Source organism: Macrosteles quadrilineatus, unplaced genomic scaffold, assembly GCF_028750875.1.
Source record: "Macrosteles quadrilineatus isolate MER2022 unplaced genomic scaffold, UCM_ALF_1.0 Scaffold_4__1_contigs__length_99947679, whole genome shotgun sequence".
Lineage (NCBI taxonomy): Eukaryota > Metazoa > Arthropoda > Insecta > Hemiptera > Cicadellidae > Macrosteles > Macrosteles quadrilineatus.
In genome coordinates, this window is record NW_026542597.1 from 36,913,897 (window position 1) to 36,930,908 (window position 17,012).

The window sequence follows — 17,012 nt, forward strand, 5'->3', positions numbered from 1 at the left end:
GCGGAGCCCTTGCTCTAGAGTTATTATAAAACCAATCAATATTTTCAATTTTTCAATCATCGGTTAGTTTTAACCCTTGAAAATATTTTGTTTAAGAGCAATGAGAATATTAAAACCCAAAGTCACTGGCACTTGTATGGTGGAAAGCTAAAATATTATTATTAAAACAAAAATTAAAGCTCGAATTTAATTTAAAAAATATTAAGAATTGATGTTTCGCAAAATCCTAAGCAATGGTAACATACTTACATTAATTATACTTACTTACAATATATCAACTTAAGTTCCTGAAAGATTTACTCTGGGTTTTATACGACCCGCATCCGAATGAATCACCCTCAGAGACCATCAGGAGTTAGTTAAATATCTCTCTAGATTGCTTTAATTGCTTGGGAACATTTCAAATCTCTAGCAATGTTTCTAAGCTACGAATAACCGTATCAATATGTTGGTGGTAATTATTTGACATTAAATCAAATAAATTATGAATGGAGCCTTTAAAAAAAATGGAAGTCTATAAAAGTTTTGTGGGAAAATAAAATTCATGACCGATATTTGTCGTTTATTAATATAAGTGACCTTCAATACTGGGGTTTTACTCAGCTCAATGACCTAAAAGGTATTTTCCTACTTATTTTAACTACTTCATCGAGAATTCAAGAAGCCATGTAATTTTCACATTGTTAAATTATTGTGTCTGAATATAGGCCTCCAGGAACGTCCAAGCTCTAATTACTATAAGCATCTAGGCTGCCAGTGTAACTCCGAGGACTGGCTCCTCAAACGATACGTTTTGACAGCGATAGTGATAGAGATAACAATTTTCTGCGAACAGTTAGGCTATGCTGATGCGCCGGTATGATTCGGAAGCGTACGACATGGTGCGGTGGTGGGGGGTGTTCTGATCCACGATCCTCGGAGTTGCACTGGCTGCCTAGACGCTTGTCTAATTACTAGATCCACTATACCAAATTCTCTTTTTTCGTTTAGACGTTTGTAAAGATTAACTGACTTATTCACTGACTTGCCAAAACAAATGTTTCTTTTTATACATTTTATTTCCGTTCGACTTATATTTTATTTGTGTGTCTTCCTATGCCAATCACATTTTTTTTGTTTTAAAAAGGGAAAGGGGAAGTTGACCTTTTTGTTAGATAAGATCATTAATTCATAGCTTAGTTACCAATGGCTTCTAGTTCTGGAACTTGTTAGTGAATGTAAATACCGCAACACTATTTCAATCCAAATTCAATCTTCTTTGAATCTAAAAGAAATTAAGACTTAGGCAGTAATTGTTAACACAATTATTCGTGGCTGAGATATGCTTGGCAGTATCATAGATAGTAGTATGGTAGGAAAATGTTAATTATGAGAGAGCTTCAAATTGTATTTAAGTTTCAACCAACGTGGTTTCCGAGTCAGCTTAGTTTTATTTGCCGTATTATTATAAAGTCTATAAAACTGCAATGCAGTATGTAATTTTTACGTCAGGAGATCATAAAGACTGGATAAATAGCATTGTAATAACTTTACCTTTGTAATAATAACTTGGGAAATATTTAACTGTTACCCTCCTACTTTCTTTACAGGAGACACGCAAATTGTTTAGTGTATAAACGCTCTTAATATTTTAGCAATTCCATATTATAGTTTTTGAAATGTGGAGAACGAAACAACAACACATTCACAAAATTATTGTATAATATATTAACAGATTTTGAAATAACCAAGTGCACGAGACAAACGTGCAAATGGTGACACATTAAAAACTCTCAGGTATCAGTAATCCAATTTACTACATTTCTAACTATTACACCATAATGAACCACCCTCAGAGATTCCAAAATGGAATGGTTTACGTGAAAAATGTATTTAAAATGGGCTGAAACCAGTCTATAATTTTGGCTATACGATAAAGGTACGACTAAAACTCTGTACACCTCGTAAAAAATCTAACAAAATTTTAGACAGTAAACTAAAGATTTTAAAATGTAAATAACTGACAGAAGAAGAGAACTTACTTTGAAACTGTAGAATACCCTCGGACTTCTAGGGAAACACTAAATAAGGAACTAACAATCCATTCTGTTATCTTTTCAGCCAAACGTGTAATTTCTTTGTTCACAACGGCCACAACTGATAGCAATTTACTCTTTGGATCCCAGTGAAGAATGATTCAGCATTTCGTGTTGTCGGTTTGTGCCAGTCATGATTGTTTGTTTATATTCCTATGTTCCATATCGATACCAGCATTATTAAGCCTCCATCTTTTCTGGTAGCTTTCATTGATTTGTAACATGGGGAATATTGGTTGAACAATCCACAATAGCTAGAATGTAAAACCGAACATCCATCTGATAGAGTAGAGTTACGTAATAGGTCATTTTATATTAAGGATAAAATATAATAAGACATCAACCATATTAAGAGATTTAGCATCACACAGGCTTTGCTCACAGCAGTGTGATTCATACTTCAATAAGAAATTAAAGACCTTAAAAGTTATGCTTTAATGTCCCCCCTTGATTCATGCATCAATTTAAATAACCCTATTAATTAATACTGTACAATACGTTTGACAAATAAGTCGAATAGAAAAAAGTCATTGAAGCAGTGACTTTTTCAACATATTCATTATCGTTTTGTTTCCAGCACGGTTCATCGATAGAAGACTTTGTAATTTAACAATAACTGAATTCCATAATCAAGTAGGAATTAAATTAAATAACAGTACCATATCTACGAAATAATAAAAATTTATTAAATACAAATCCTCGTAAAAAACTGTACTTCATTTTACCATCTTTATTGGTCTTTCGAAAATGTTCATATGCTACTATAACAGTAGCATAATTATCTATATAGGATATAAAATATTTGTTATTAGCTATCACCATTTGACGTGCACACAATGTTTTTACCGGGATAATTTGGGGATTAAAAATAATCACGGAAACTAGTTTTCCTTTTTTATTTTTGAAACACTTTTTTTCATATACCTTTTGTAAAATAAAATTAAAGAAATAATAAACAAGGACGGTATCATAAAAACAACTAATGCTACATCCAGTAGTATCAGCTGATACCAACGCAGCTCAGTAGAGGCTGGCCTCAGATGTGGAGCTCCGCCGTGTCTCAACACATACTCCGTCCAGAACACGACAGACTCCGCAGGAGACATGGGCCGATCTCTGAATACCGCAGACAACCTCTTCATGTTGTCTCTGTAACTGTACACAAAATATTCAGTCGAAAGCTCACTGCTGAATTATAAGTATAGTCCCTAGCTTATTCCTAAACCCCACAAGTTTCTTTGAGTTAACAGGATCTGTAGCTTGTGTCATGAGCTGCACGGCGACTCTGTTTTGCCCATCATATTACTCCAAAAAATAGTAATTTCAGCTTTGCTCATATTTGTAGCTGTTAAATGGGAAGTAGTTCATGCCCTAGCATATGGTTGGAAAGCTTATAAAATGGTGCAGTGTTAAACATATTTTGCTACCTTCTTGTATACAGGATGTAGAAAAAATAAATAGACCAATTGTTATTTTGATCGTAGCTTAATTTTAATCTTTCGAATCATTTAAAATGGAGTGTTCTCCAATAATTCTTTGGGAAGAAAATCTTTAGACCTGGAACCTCTCATTTGCATAATCACACTTCATTTACTTTGTACTTAATCAAAAGATGATTGTATCACAGATGACCAGCCACCCTGTATATTACCTTGGGTTGTCCAGCACTTTTCTTATCGCTGTAAACATGGTCTTCTCTGAGATGTCGTTGATGGCCACCTTAACTCCGATTCCTCGTTCCTCGTAGAACCTCACGTTGCGATGTTGGTCGTAGAACTGAGGAATGCCAACGACAGGGACGCCGAAGTGAACCGCCTCATGTTGGCTGAGAAGTCCGCCATGAGTGATGAACAGGACACAGTTGGGGTGTGCTGAAGAAAGGGTTAAACGAATCAAATTTACAGTTTTAGGGTCAAGAATATTCATAGATTTTTTACTTCTAGTTGTGGCTACTACATAACGTTAATCAGTGTATTAGCAAAATTCCCTAAAGGGAATACGCTATTGTAGTATGCGGGCCGATTTACTTTTTCATTTTAATGACCTCAGAGGTTAAAAATACTACTCAAAACTAGCATTTAAACCATTCGCATTGACATTTCTTATGTATGTGGATTGCAATGTTTAACATTGCAACAAGTTTAAGTGTGTTTTGCCATGTTTGTGAAGTTTTATTGTGTATTAAATTTCATAACTGCAATTTGAAAATAAATTATAAAGTAAATAATCGGTTTTTGGTAGTCACTTCATGTACATCATTGTAAATTAAAAGGGAATTAACAGTAGTAATAAAATTCACCTCAACCAACCTAGACAACTACTTTTGATGTACAGGGTGTATATAAAGTCCCGCACGGGCTTAATATTTTCTAAACGACAACAGATAAATCAATAAGATTTGGTACATCAACACCACACCTAAAAATCTACTTTTTCAAGGAACTATGAATTTTCTGTCATATCATGGGGACATCCCCGCAAGGAGTCAGAAGGAAATCTTAAATAGGAGCATAGGTCAATATGCACATCAAATGAAAAGTCTTTTTTAGTAGAATACAATGCTAACATTAAAAAAGATGTTTTGATATATATATTTTTGTTTTGTCTAATGTGTTGAAGCAATTATTATTAGAAATTGAAGTAAGAAAAATTAAGTAGACTACAGTTGGAGGTTTGGTGCATCTATTAAATTTAAATTTTCCAAAATACATAAATAATGTACTGTGATTGAAATATGTTTCAATTTACTTTTTTATTTACTTTGCAAAATTAATCCTATACAAAATATAACACCTTCCATCAATCCCCCGTACACCTCAGAATCAGCTATGTGTTATGAGTATTATTTGTTTTATGCATCAAATTGTTCTATTATTTGTTTTAGAGTATGCTGTGATTTATAGTACAGCTGATCTTCAGTAATGAATAAAACAAGGAATCACAAACTCAATACTTAAGCAAAAGGTGTACATAATAAACTAGAAATTTTATACGGTTCACTATAAAAAAAACATTGTTTATGATTTTTACCTAAAATATCCGGTTGAGGAGCCCATTTTAGTGTCAAGACATTCGCTGGAAGGCCTTCAATATTACTCTTCCTCGTCTTCCAAATTACCCTTTCTTTTAACCTCTTGAATATATTGTTGTACATATCAAAGTATACTTTTGGTTTTATATCATCATCTACGTAGGTGCCCAAGCTGAAGAATATGACTCCAGCCGGTGCCTCGTCCATGAACTTTTGGATCTCCTGAAACATTTTACATTATTTTACTGTACCATTCAATAAATAAATAAGTGAAGTTGTTTATGTATGGTATTTGTTTCTATTTAAACTGATCCAGTTACAGTTAAACGTCACAACAAAAGGAACTCGTATGTATAATAAAATAATTAGCTAATGTAAGTAATAAATATCTATGTCTGTTTAGCACTAAATCAAACCAATAACAGCCATTCGTTATTTATATTAATAATTTTATTGTACTCTTTCATAAGTTCAGCATAAAGAAATGTCCAAGGATTTAAAAGTAGGTATATACAGTCACGAGTTGTTTATTATTTTGTGAAATTTAAATTTACAAATAGGAAAACTATATTAGAATGTCAAACAGCAGTTAACAACGACAAAAATTGCTTATGTTAATTCAAATTAGCTAGGAATTTTACACTTTATAAAAAAATATTTGAAAAGGTAATGTTTAACAACATTCCGTGTCCAATATTCTATTGAAACCATATTAGAATGATAAATACTACATAACTTTGGCAAAAACTCCCAACTCTCAATTAGCTCAAGAGATAACGCTGCACGTAAAACATTCCTTACCGAATATGTACTTTACCTTTGGCAGAGGTTTAGTAGGCTGTATGTGTATCCCTGCAACTCCGATAACATTGGGAGCCCTAGGCTGGGCGTAGTCCGCAGTCATGTGGTCGTTGATGAAGTGCAAAGATATGTTCTTTACCATTTCAGTGATCGGCGGAAGATCTGGGAACCTCTTCCTCATCATCGTCTCCAACGATGGAAGTTGATAGTAGTAGTGGTAATAGAGTCCCCTGAGACTGGAGAATGAATTAAAAAGTCTCTCTTGAAAGGTCATCCTGTTTGAGAGGGACAGGCAAACATCGGGGATATAAGCGAGCTCCAAGACGTTTCCAGATATGCTTTTGACAATATTATTCAGGAAGAATGCTTGAAGAGAAATGACTGGAGCTTTAAATATTTCCGCCATGATGAGGGCGTGTTCTTGAACTGTTATTTCAACGAATATTAGGTCAAATTTCTCCTTCCCAGTGAGCAATTCCTGAATCTTTGGATCCTCTATGAACTCGTTGTACATTAACCGGTGGAGTAGCCAGTGTGAGTCGGTACATTTCCACTCTGGGAAATCAGTGATCTCAAGAAAGAATTCTTGCACTGAAACAAGTAAACTGTGTGATAGAAAAACATAATACTGGATAATGCAAGGTTAACTACTAAATAATTAAGTGTCAATAGTTGTGTTTTGTCAAATTCTAAATAAAAAGGGTGTTAAAATTGTATATGCAATATTTACAATTTTTATATAATTTACCTATAATTTTACTTGCGATAATATGTATATATCTTAATTTTTTTTACTTACGCAACATCCAAAAACCTTACTAATTTCAACTTTCAAGTGATTATTAAAAGGGGGTTGGTGCACCAAAAATTTTTTTTTCCAAAAACCTTTTTATTTTACTAATTTATAGCCAGGAATTTCCTGTTTCCAACGATACATAACAATCAAACCTTATAAAATTGTAAACATACGTAAAAAAATATTTAGTAAGAGTATGTCACCTGTTTTTACGCCCACTCCGCCCTCCGAGAGTCACAGAAGTTACAATAACTTTATATAGTAACACCTCTTATTTTGATGCGTTGTGATTTTGCATTGTTGGGTTGGCCAACCTGATAAATAGCCTTCTGCCTTTCTGTTAGCTTTCAGTTAGTCTGCTCAGCTGTTGTTATTGTTGTTGGTTGTTTATGTTTACCAAATACAAAGTTAAAAAACATTGTTTCAGTGATTGTGAAGTTTATACTCCGATGTTGAGTGTTTTAGTGTTAATTGTTACAGTGATTTTATTTTATTAGTGATACTTTTACTTTAGAATGCCTCGAAGTACAAGAATATTCAAGAAGAGACCAAAAACTTTTGGTGGTAGGTCTGATGAGAACAACCCAAAAAATGGTCAAGGCCTAACCCCATCCAAGCCTAAGGATCAGTCAAGGCCTAGTTCCTCTTCCAAAAAGCTCAGTAATAGTTTGGACTGGTATAGAGAACAGGAAAGTGAACAATTTGAATACACCATCATTGACTTGAATGCTCTTGAGGAAACATTAAATAATGTAGCATCTTGTAAAATATGTAATTCTCCACTAAAACTAGTGAAAAGTCAAGTTTGCGGATTGGCCTGTGAAGTAGCTGTAAGGTGTACTCACTGTGAAAACAGTAATAAGTTTGAAAACTGCAAAAGTGTTTCATTTAATAGGCCTAAGGAAGACAAAGTGTATAGACTATATGATTTAAATATTAGATTGGCACTAGGCCTGCGTACGATAGGCAAGGGCAGAATCGCAGCGAAAAAACTCTGCGGTGTATTGAATTTGGGACAGCCCTTCCATAGATTTTTCCTTCATGAAGAATATTTAGGTTTGGCTGCTGCTAATGTAGCTAAGGAATCAAAAGTAAAGGCTGTCTTAGAAGCTGTAGAGCTGAATAACAAATGTAGCGATATAGCTGTAGCCGTTGATGGATCGTGGCAGCGAAGAGGTCACAAATCACTAAATGGTGTATTGACAGTAACCTCCCTGGCAAATGGTAAGGTAATAGATGTAGAGGTAATATCCAAATTTTGTACATGTAAGGATAGGCTTAACGATAAACACACTGACAGTTGTGAGGCTAACTTTAGTGGGTCTAGTGGAGCCATGGAAGTGGCTGGAGCAGTGAAAATATTTCAGCGCTCTAAAGATTTGTACGCCGTTCGGTATTTGGAATATCTTGGTGACGGAGACAGCAAGGCCTATGCTGCAGTCTGTGAAAGTAAACCCTATGGAGCTACAGAAATAGAAAAGGTAGAATGCATAGGGCACGTGCAGAAAAGGATGGGGACGAGACTAAAAGCACTAAAGGTAAAAACAAAAAAACTTCCAAACGAAAAGTTTTTAGGAGGTAAAGGACGCTTGACAAACACTGCAATGCTACAAATACAGAAATATTATGGACTAGCCATTAGAAGGAATTGTACAACAACTGTAGATAATATGCATAAAGCTGTGTGGGCTGTATATTATCACATTCTGTCCTCAAATGACGACCCACAGCATGACCTCTGTGATGAAACGTGGTGCAAGTACCACATCGCAATGAAAACAAATCAAGATTATAACCACAAACAGCATTTTCATTTGCCCCCTGATGTAACGGCCTACATTAAACCAGTTTTCACAGATCTATCAGACAGGAACTTATTGGCAAGATGTTTGAAAGGGAAAACTCAGAACCAGAACGAATTATTCAATAACGTTATTTGGACCTACATTCCCAAAACAACGTTTGTGCACCTGAGGACTCTGAAACTTGGAGTAGATATGGCAGTGTGTAGTTTTAATGATGGGGGAGTAGGGATATGCAAAATATTGATGGAGTGTGACCTAAAACCAGGCAACCATCTGATACGTACCATGGAGCAGCTCGACAAAGACCGCATCCGGCAAGCGAATAAGGCGCAGGGAGAGCTGGAAAAGAAGATAAGGCAGAGCAAAAGTCTTCTTAAAAGAAAATTAGAAGATAAATATGAAGAGGAAGAGGGGGAACACCCATCATATGCAGCAGGAGGTCACTAAAGTGAGTTATAGTCTTCTTTTTCTTAATAATACATGGATTTTTCCCTTTTTTGCGTTTTTCCGAAAGTTAGTTTTTTTAACACATATGTTCCTTTTTCTAAATAACTACTAAAGGTATCAACTTGGAATTTTTTTTAATAGATAGATATAGCTAAGATACACAAATGGAGTGGACAAAAAATTAAAATTAACATAGAAAAAAAATAAAAAAAAATAAAATAAATTTTTTTTTTTTTAATTTATAAGCGTTTGAAAAAAAATCATGTAAAATCTGAAATTGCTTACTGGTAAATTTTACACACTCCATTTATGTAAAAAGGTCTGATCTTTCCAATAAAAAAAAACAGAAGTGAGCTATCTTTATTGGTTTCTGAGAAAAAGGAAAATTAGTTAACATGGAGAAAGATAGGGCGCACCAACCCCCTTGTTACTGTGTTGATTGATCTCTTAGTATTTTGTCCAAAAGAGTATTTTGTCATTTTCCACTAACAAATACAAACAATGTCGCTTACCCCAATGCCACGCAGGTTCTGCCCATGTAATAATCTTTTGTAATTGCATGTTGTAATGCCATTGATTTTTTTTTAGAATTATATTATTTTATTAGATCTTTGCTTGAACCTTGTTTTGTCTATTTTTTTCTTAATGTTTCATACATTTATTTTCATCCAATTCTCTAATGTAGTTACAGACACTATATCTGAGCAAGGTATGGAAAGTAGATCTTTTAGTGTTATTTTTAGTGATAGTCAACAAGTAATTCAATTTCGATGCTTTACAAACACCTTTATATAAGTGAGGGAGTTATGAAATACAGTGAAGGCCCTCCTTTCCAAAGATACCAGTTTTTTTGCTTGTACATTTTTTTTATTGTACATTTTTTTTGTACATTATTGTTTTCCACAGAGGCTGAATCATAACTGCAAAATTATTACTAAGCTTAAAGCCAATGGTGAATGGCGGAATTTGGATCCATAACTCTAGGCTAAAATCCCGCATTTCTACCCAGACTCTGTTGAACAATAAAGGTATACCAGATAACCATAGCATAACTTAAACCTAAATATTAAGCTTTTGAATCATAACGTTTCTCTAAACTCACTTTCTTTGCTGTTGGGCTTGATGTTCTCTAGGAAGACATCGGTGTAGTTGGGAGGAGGCTTGTCCAGAGGGAAGGGACTGTACATGACCACCTCGTGCCCAGCGGCTGCTAGAGTCTTCATGACGGGCTGCAGGAAATTGTGGTGACTCTTCCCCCACATGGGAAACATCCCGAGTATCCTTGCGGCGTGGATTGTTTCCAATGAGACTATAACTACGAGTAGGTGCAGTAGGGGAGCCTGGAAAAGGTGATTGATTTATTATTTACAGAGAACACTAAATGACTTCTTGATAACTTCTTGAAGTGTTATTAGACGAGTTTTATGTTCTTTTGGAGAACACTGGCTACTGAGAAAAAAAGTTGTGTCATGTAATTTGGGGTATAATATAAAGTGAAACAAGATATGCTGTCACAGACAGTAAAGTTTCTTTTCGTATTCCCATTTTTTTTTCTTTTCGAACTGTAAACGTTTGTTGTAATGAAAAATAACATAAAGAGTGTCTTTACGAAAAACTGTAAACAAAATAGTACTGAGAACAGCATTTACTATAAGTATAAAACATGTTTTTAATACCTCGAATGTATTGGGAAAATTAGAATACCTCTTACAGAGCAGAGAGAACTTTAACTGTCCATTGACGGTTAAGCTTCAGGATCTTTCACACAAAAATATAAGTTTTGAATTTATTGAGTTTTTAGTGAACTTTGTAAAAATAACACTTTATTTACATCGTTAGATTATAATACAAGAGAATTGATGATATGAAAAATTTGGTTATAAATGAAAAAAATATTTATCTTCTTAACCATCTACATGAAGCATAAAATTAGCATTTATTTGAACTACGCCAGAAACCAAAGCCCTTAGTTTGGGAGGATATGCAGGGGCCAAACCCACAACTCTTAAACCAAGTGTAAAGCTAAAGCGCTACTCACCACACTAGTGATACACTTATAATATCTTTGACACACAATTAAGTACCCATCGACATATAAAACTATGTTAGTTTTATATGTCGATGCAATTACCTGGTACAAATATTCGTCTTAAACAAAATATTGGGGACTTGAACTAAACACATCAAATATTCCTACAAGGCAAGAGTTACATCGATCTTGGTGAATTCTGTAGTTAAATTTCATTTAATTTACTGTGACAGGTGGAACACAAAGTAGTTATAATGGAGTTACGTAGAAACACAGACTACATAAATATCTTAAATTAAAGAATAAACTTTATGGAAATTAACAAAAAACCGTTTTGTAATGCATAAAACCTAAAATAGCGATTCATTAGGCTATGTTATTGGTTTAACAACGTAATATTCACTCTCTATTTAAAACATTTAGAGTCTTGAAAATTAGACTAAGATGTAATTAAGGATATACAAATTTGAATATTTTAGGAAATACTTAAAATCAAAGTCAATAATCTAGAACCATTTTTAAACTTTTACCATCTAATAAGCTGGAATCATGACAGTGTTTTGATTCTTAGTTTTATCAATGACCACAACAGATTGCGTAACATTATTCAATTATAGAAACATTTTGGGTTATCTCATAACGATAATAAAAGATTACTTCAAGTACCAAGTCAAGGTCTCTTTCCATGTGCTTCAGATAATGTCGTTCGAAAACACTAGACAGGCTATCAGCTAGTTCAGATACCGATGTCAGTTGAGTACATATTGCTTTACAAAAATGTTTGCCTCCTGAATTAATAACGGTTACACACAAGGTATACATTTGTTAATTATACTATAGAAAACACTATAACATACATACTCACCATCACTGAATTTAGGTAGTTATATCAACATACGGAATTAAAATCACTCAAAAACTGTTATAACGTTACTAATATCTTGTAAAAAAAAACTAATTTCACCACAGTTTAGCTTTTGAATGGAAAACGTTAATGATTTTTTAATCAGATATCATGAACATTTACCTTAATCTACAAATAAACAAATTTATAAAAACATCTGGCTCAGTTTGCAATATCGTTTGATAATTTTACCTCTAACCCCTTCTTGTCCTGACATTTCCAATTATCTTACACAACCTATACACACTATATACACTCTGTATACACTATACTGGCGACCGGGAGCGTGTCAATGACACAACTGAGGCGTTATACAATGAGTGCTCTTAACTAAAACCGTGATCGGTGGACTCCAAGGTCAAACCACTTCAATCCGTACAGGTCGACCTATCGCACTCCTTCCTTTTTGGTTATCTTTAAAATCTCACAGGAGAGTTGTCTACTATCATAGACAAAATACATTTTAAATGTTATAAAATATAGGAAGCCAATGCCTAAGCATATTAAACATGTTAAACTAATGTATAATCTATGCTCTGCAGTATAGAATAAGAAAAATAGTGTTCTTAGTCTTCTTTCAAAGGTACACACACAAAAAATATAAATACTATACACCCGCATATGCAACTCACTCACTCACTCACTCACTGGTGATACAAATGTTTACCCACTTCTAGAATAGCTCGAGATCCGAAATTTGGCACGATTGTAGGTCTTGGTCCCAAACCCCCGGGAAAATCCTAAAACGTAGATTTTTTATTTTATCCCCCCAAAATTTAGAATTTTCCCTATGTTATTCTTATGGGAAATAACATTGAAAGTTGCTGACTTTCGTATGTTCATCTGTACAGTTTAGAAACAATCTAGAGACTTGAAATTTGGCAGAGATGTAGTACGTGATCTTAAATTAATGGTAAGATTTTCAAAAGTACCATGTTAATAGTTTAACCCTCCCAAACCCTCTTAAGCGTATATAAATAAAATGTTACAATGGTGATCTGTTTTGATCCATAAAACCGATGATTATAAGGCCCAATCGATTTATGCTACCAACAAATATTGAGTACTTTTTGGGCGCAAAATTTCAACGTTAAAAAACGTTTGGATTTACATTGTTTTATTTCTTAGTATAAAATAGTTAATGTTTTCTTAGAAATGTGTACACCGTACTTACCGAACAAATCCTACCCAACCACGTTTAAATAATACTAGGTGAACCCGTGCGAATTCGCACGAATAATAAATTAGGATAACATAGCAACGTCGTTAGATGTTGCGTCGTTGTATCGACGTTGGTCTTGAGCTCGATCGTTGACTACAGTATATGCATTCTAAGTTCTTTTCGCAGTGCAGTAGGAGTATTTTGCAGGAAGGAGCTTATCATGCTGAAAACTTGCGCGTATGGATTAATATCAACCAAATGTTGAGTCAAAATGTGCATGAGTTCAGTTCTGCAAGAGCCATTAGCTTTGTTTAGCATTCTTTCTTGAACAGCGGTTTCGACGTCATAGATATAAATTTGGGCATATGTGGGATGCTCCCCTTCTGATGGTTGAAAGGTCCAATTGAGTGATAAATTGTGTCGTGCACCTTATACAGTAAGGCCCTCCAGCTTTATGTTCTTCAATTTTAGCTCGAGTGCTGACCATTGCGAGCGCAGAGTTGCACGATCTAGTGTTCTCTTTGTATGATTTGCTCCATTTGGTAGGCTCTGGATATAACGGCTTTCTCGGTATGGTGGTAGATTCACTTTTCCTTTATGGCAGCAGGATGAAAATCCTTCGCCTCGTCCTCTTTTTCTTCTTTAAAATGTAGCACACCACATTTCTGACATTTTAATGCCATCTCGACAAGTGAATGCTGCTGAATTCTGGTATTAGTCAGTGCAATTTTGTAAGTACACGTTGCCACTAACTGTTCCAGCTCCTCGTCAGGGCTCCTTACGTTTTGCATTGCTATGTTGACTCACCGTGTCCGACCGGCAATATTTCTTTTCCGTCGGGTCCTTGGCATGTATAATAGAAACTTTAATATAAAACATTTCTCCCGTCTTGTCCTATAGGTAAAATTTCTTTGCAGGGTTTCTAGTTATTTTTAAAAACATGCAAACTGTTTACATTTCAAAACCAAACATACCAGCTGGGATTTATTTTTCTTTAAACTAATTTATTGTCATCTGTTTCAGAATATAATAACATTCAAATCAATCACAATGTTATCCTTATGGAAGGAACTTTGAGGGCAGCCCTTGCCCTTAAAAAGATATATTTCGAAAATCTAAAGCCTGTTTGCACATCTACATACCTAGACGAACATTTTGGTACATAATATGTGGGGTTAAATCTTAAAACAAAAAGACTTATTGTTCACAAAGTTTCATGTCGCGTATTAAATATATAGATTTTACCAGTCTACGGCGTGGGAGTTCAAATTTCTATGGGTATTGTAGTACACTCAATGAAACGGGAATGCTGAAATGCAGCATTTCACTAATTACAGGTGTACAAAACACACACATAGAAGCCTCTTTTAGGTTATAAAATATTAAGAGTAAATATTACAGGATTACATACCATGTGTGCACTTGAAGCTTCGCAAAAAAATACACCCTCGAGAATATAAAAGTGAAAATATCACTTCTCACTACTTAGGAACTACCTATGTGTGTGGCCCACACAGATTTAAATACCTCTTACACTCTTATCAACTAAAACAAAACTTTAAGCATCTTTTCAAGCACTGTAAAAATGTAATCTGTATAATCATTTCCCTCTTGATAGTAAGCCGGATGTCTTGCTCTTACTTATTGGAATTAGAATTTATTTTATCTTAAGCTTCAATAAAGATTACCAAATTGACCCTTTTGAACCACTTTTAGCACATACTTTATTCAAGAGGGCAATAATTATGGGTCGTGCAATAAAGGAAGTAGATATTAAAGGTATCACGCGGGCATTGATTTTGACAGAACATAATTGAAAGAGTATTCTACTACTAGTGATAATAACTTTGGTTTTAGTTGTTCATATTGTGATAAAACTTGTCACAGATAAAATTCAATAGCTTCACAGATAATTTGTTGATAAGACTGGTTCCATATTGTACCTGAAAACTGATGTAAGCTTTGTTTTCAGTTTAGTAATGTTGAACAGTTGGTGTAAATTGATAAAATGGCATTTTACTACAGGCTGCAACATTGTTTCAGATTCTAGTTTATCATCGTACTTTAACAAGAAATAATTTTATATTTATGTATTCCAAAAACAGTTTTCTATTTGATATATATTCCGGTCAAATTTCCATCAGGAATCTCTAATTTATTCAAAGTAAACTTTAAAAAATAATCACTTGTTCATTTGTTTCATTGGTAAATGAATTAATATATTATTACCATAGATAAAACATACTCCCTTAGTAGATTTCTCATCCTAATGGAACAGCTGAAGACAATTATATTGTTAGTTCTGTACGGTTTATGTAGAGGTCGTGTTTTGTTTACAATTTGTTTCCCGTTAATACAGGACAGCTGTCATCGTAGCCTCTTCTATACCTCCCCTGAGTAAATACCTTAATACAGTCATTTAAAACCTCGTTTAACCAAATAATACGATCTAATCATAAACAATAAATTGTCCCCTAGTTATTTAACCAAACAGTAAAGCACAAATCAAGAAATTAACCCTAAAATAATAGAAACAAAATTTCGTCGACACTAGCGCCCAGTGTGGCGTACATGAACTAGACATGAAAAACGAGCTTCAAAATTTACAATGGGATGAGAAGTCTACTTGTGTTGGTTAGTTTATGTTATTACTAAGTAAAACTAGTAGCACTAATAATTATCTTAATTTATAGTAGTGGTTCTGACAGAATTCATCTTTTTAGGCTAAAAAGTTTTAAGTTACCTGGCTTCGTCAAGTGATCCTTCTTTAGTATTTCACTACTATAGTTTCGGACTTGAAAATAAGTCCATCTTCAGGCAAAAACGTCAATAGGTCATCTAACCAATTTGGTTAGATTCGTCGATACACTCAAAACACATACACGAACACGAAAAACACAAAAAACGAATATAATACTGTAAAAAACTGGCCAGTGTAATTAATCACGGGGGACACGTGTGGCGACGCCGGAAGATGAGTCATGACTGCCAATCTTTTTACTCTTATTATATTGATCAAGAGGGGTTATGTGTAAATTTATTATAATGATTGGTTTTGACCCAAACACCTATGACAAACAAGGGCTGCAGCTTGGCTTTAGTACTTTACATATTAAGACAATAACGCGGTATAACAATTTTAGATGATATTAAATTATAACACGACCCGTAATATAACTGTAGTTTAAGTTAAGCCATAACATAATACTTGGTTTTTAACGACAAGAGGTCGTTTTTCACCTTGAGTTGTTTACAAGGTAATAAGTATTTACATATTGTATGGAATTATTTATTCAATTTATGTAATTAAAATTAGTTTCTCTTCTAAATAAATCATATTTAAATTACTGTATGATAAATCATTTATTATAGTGTAGTAGTACGACAAGACAATGTGTACATAGCAAGCTTTATTGCCATCTTTTCAAGTGCAAAGACCCCAGAAATACTGAATAGAGATATATTATTATTATTTCAGACATCTTTGACACCTTAAATGGTCACGTAATCACAAAACAGCTTTTCCAAGGTTATAATTTTAATTTTTATTAGTGTTAAAGTATCATTTTGTGTAAATTAAATATAAAAAAACTAAACCTAAGTATAAGGTGTAAACTATATATCTAAACTATTGCATTATAGTCTACGTTCAAGCTAATATTCATTGTGAGTAAATAAGCTATAAAGTAAATATTTACAAAATAAAGCAAACGCTATGTTTAAATTCTTTAAAAACATAAACATTAAAAAAATAAATTAACTTGAGGTTATCTTGTAGAACTACATTGCACGTGTCGATTCAGTCCTACTACATCGTTTCCTCCCAAATCGTTTGGCTCCGTCCCAACTCAACCATGCTAACATGTAGCCGTACCAAGTCTTATTTCAGGTCACAGCGTTTTGTAATTATAAATCAAATCTCTGCAGGCTGACTGATTTTCTAAGAATTGTTGGTAGTTTAG

At 33.9% G+C, this 17,012-nt stretch overlaps 1 protein-coding gene across 3 annotated transcripts; it reads right to left on the reverse strand.

The window, feature by feature from the left end:
* Nucleotides 1-2,938: 2,938 nt before the first annotated feature.
* LOC128992157 (UDP-glucosyltransferase 2-like) lies at nt 2,939-14,607 on the reverse strand. Of its 3 annotated transcripts, none has more exons than XM_054415597.1 (6): nt 14,462-14,607; nt 10,058-10,295; nt 5,924-6,498; nt 5,106-5,328; nt 3,727-3,946; nt 2,939-3,230 (listed from the first exon to the last, which is right to left on the reverse strand). In XM_054415597.1, the coding sequence occupies exons 1-6, from the start codon at nt 14,462-14,464 to the stop codon at nt 2,957-2,959; spliced, it is 1,533 nt and encodes a 510-aa protein (XP_054271572.1). In that variant the 5' UTR covers nt 14,465-14,607; the 3' UTR covers nt 2,939-2,956. The 3 variants fall into 3 exon arrangements, with proteins under 3 accessions (XP_054271572.1, XP_054271571.1, XP_054271573.1); XM_054415596.1 differs by lacking the exon at nt 14,462-14,607 and adding an exon at nt 11,850-12,177; XM_054415598.1 differs by lacking the exon at nt 14,462-14,607 and adding an exon at nt 11,515-11,562.
* Between the last annotated feature and the right edge of the window lie 2,405 nt (nt 14,608-17,012).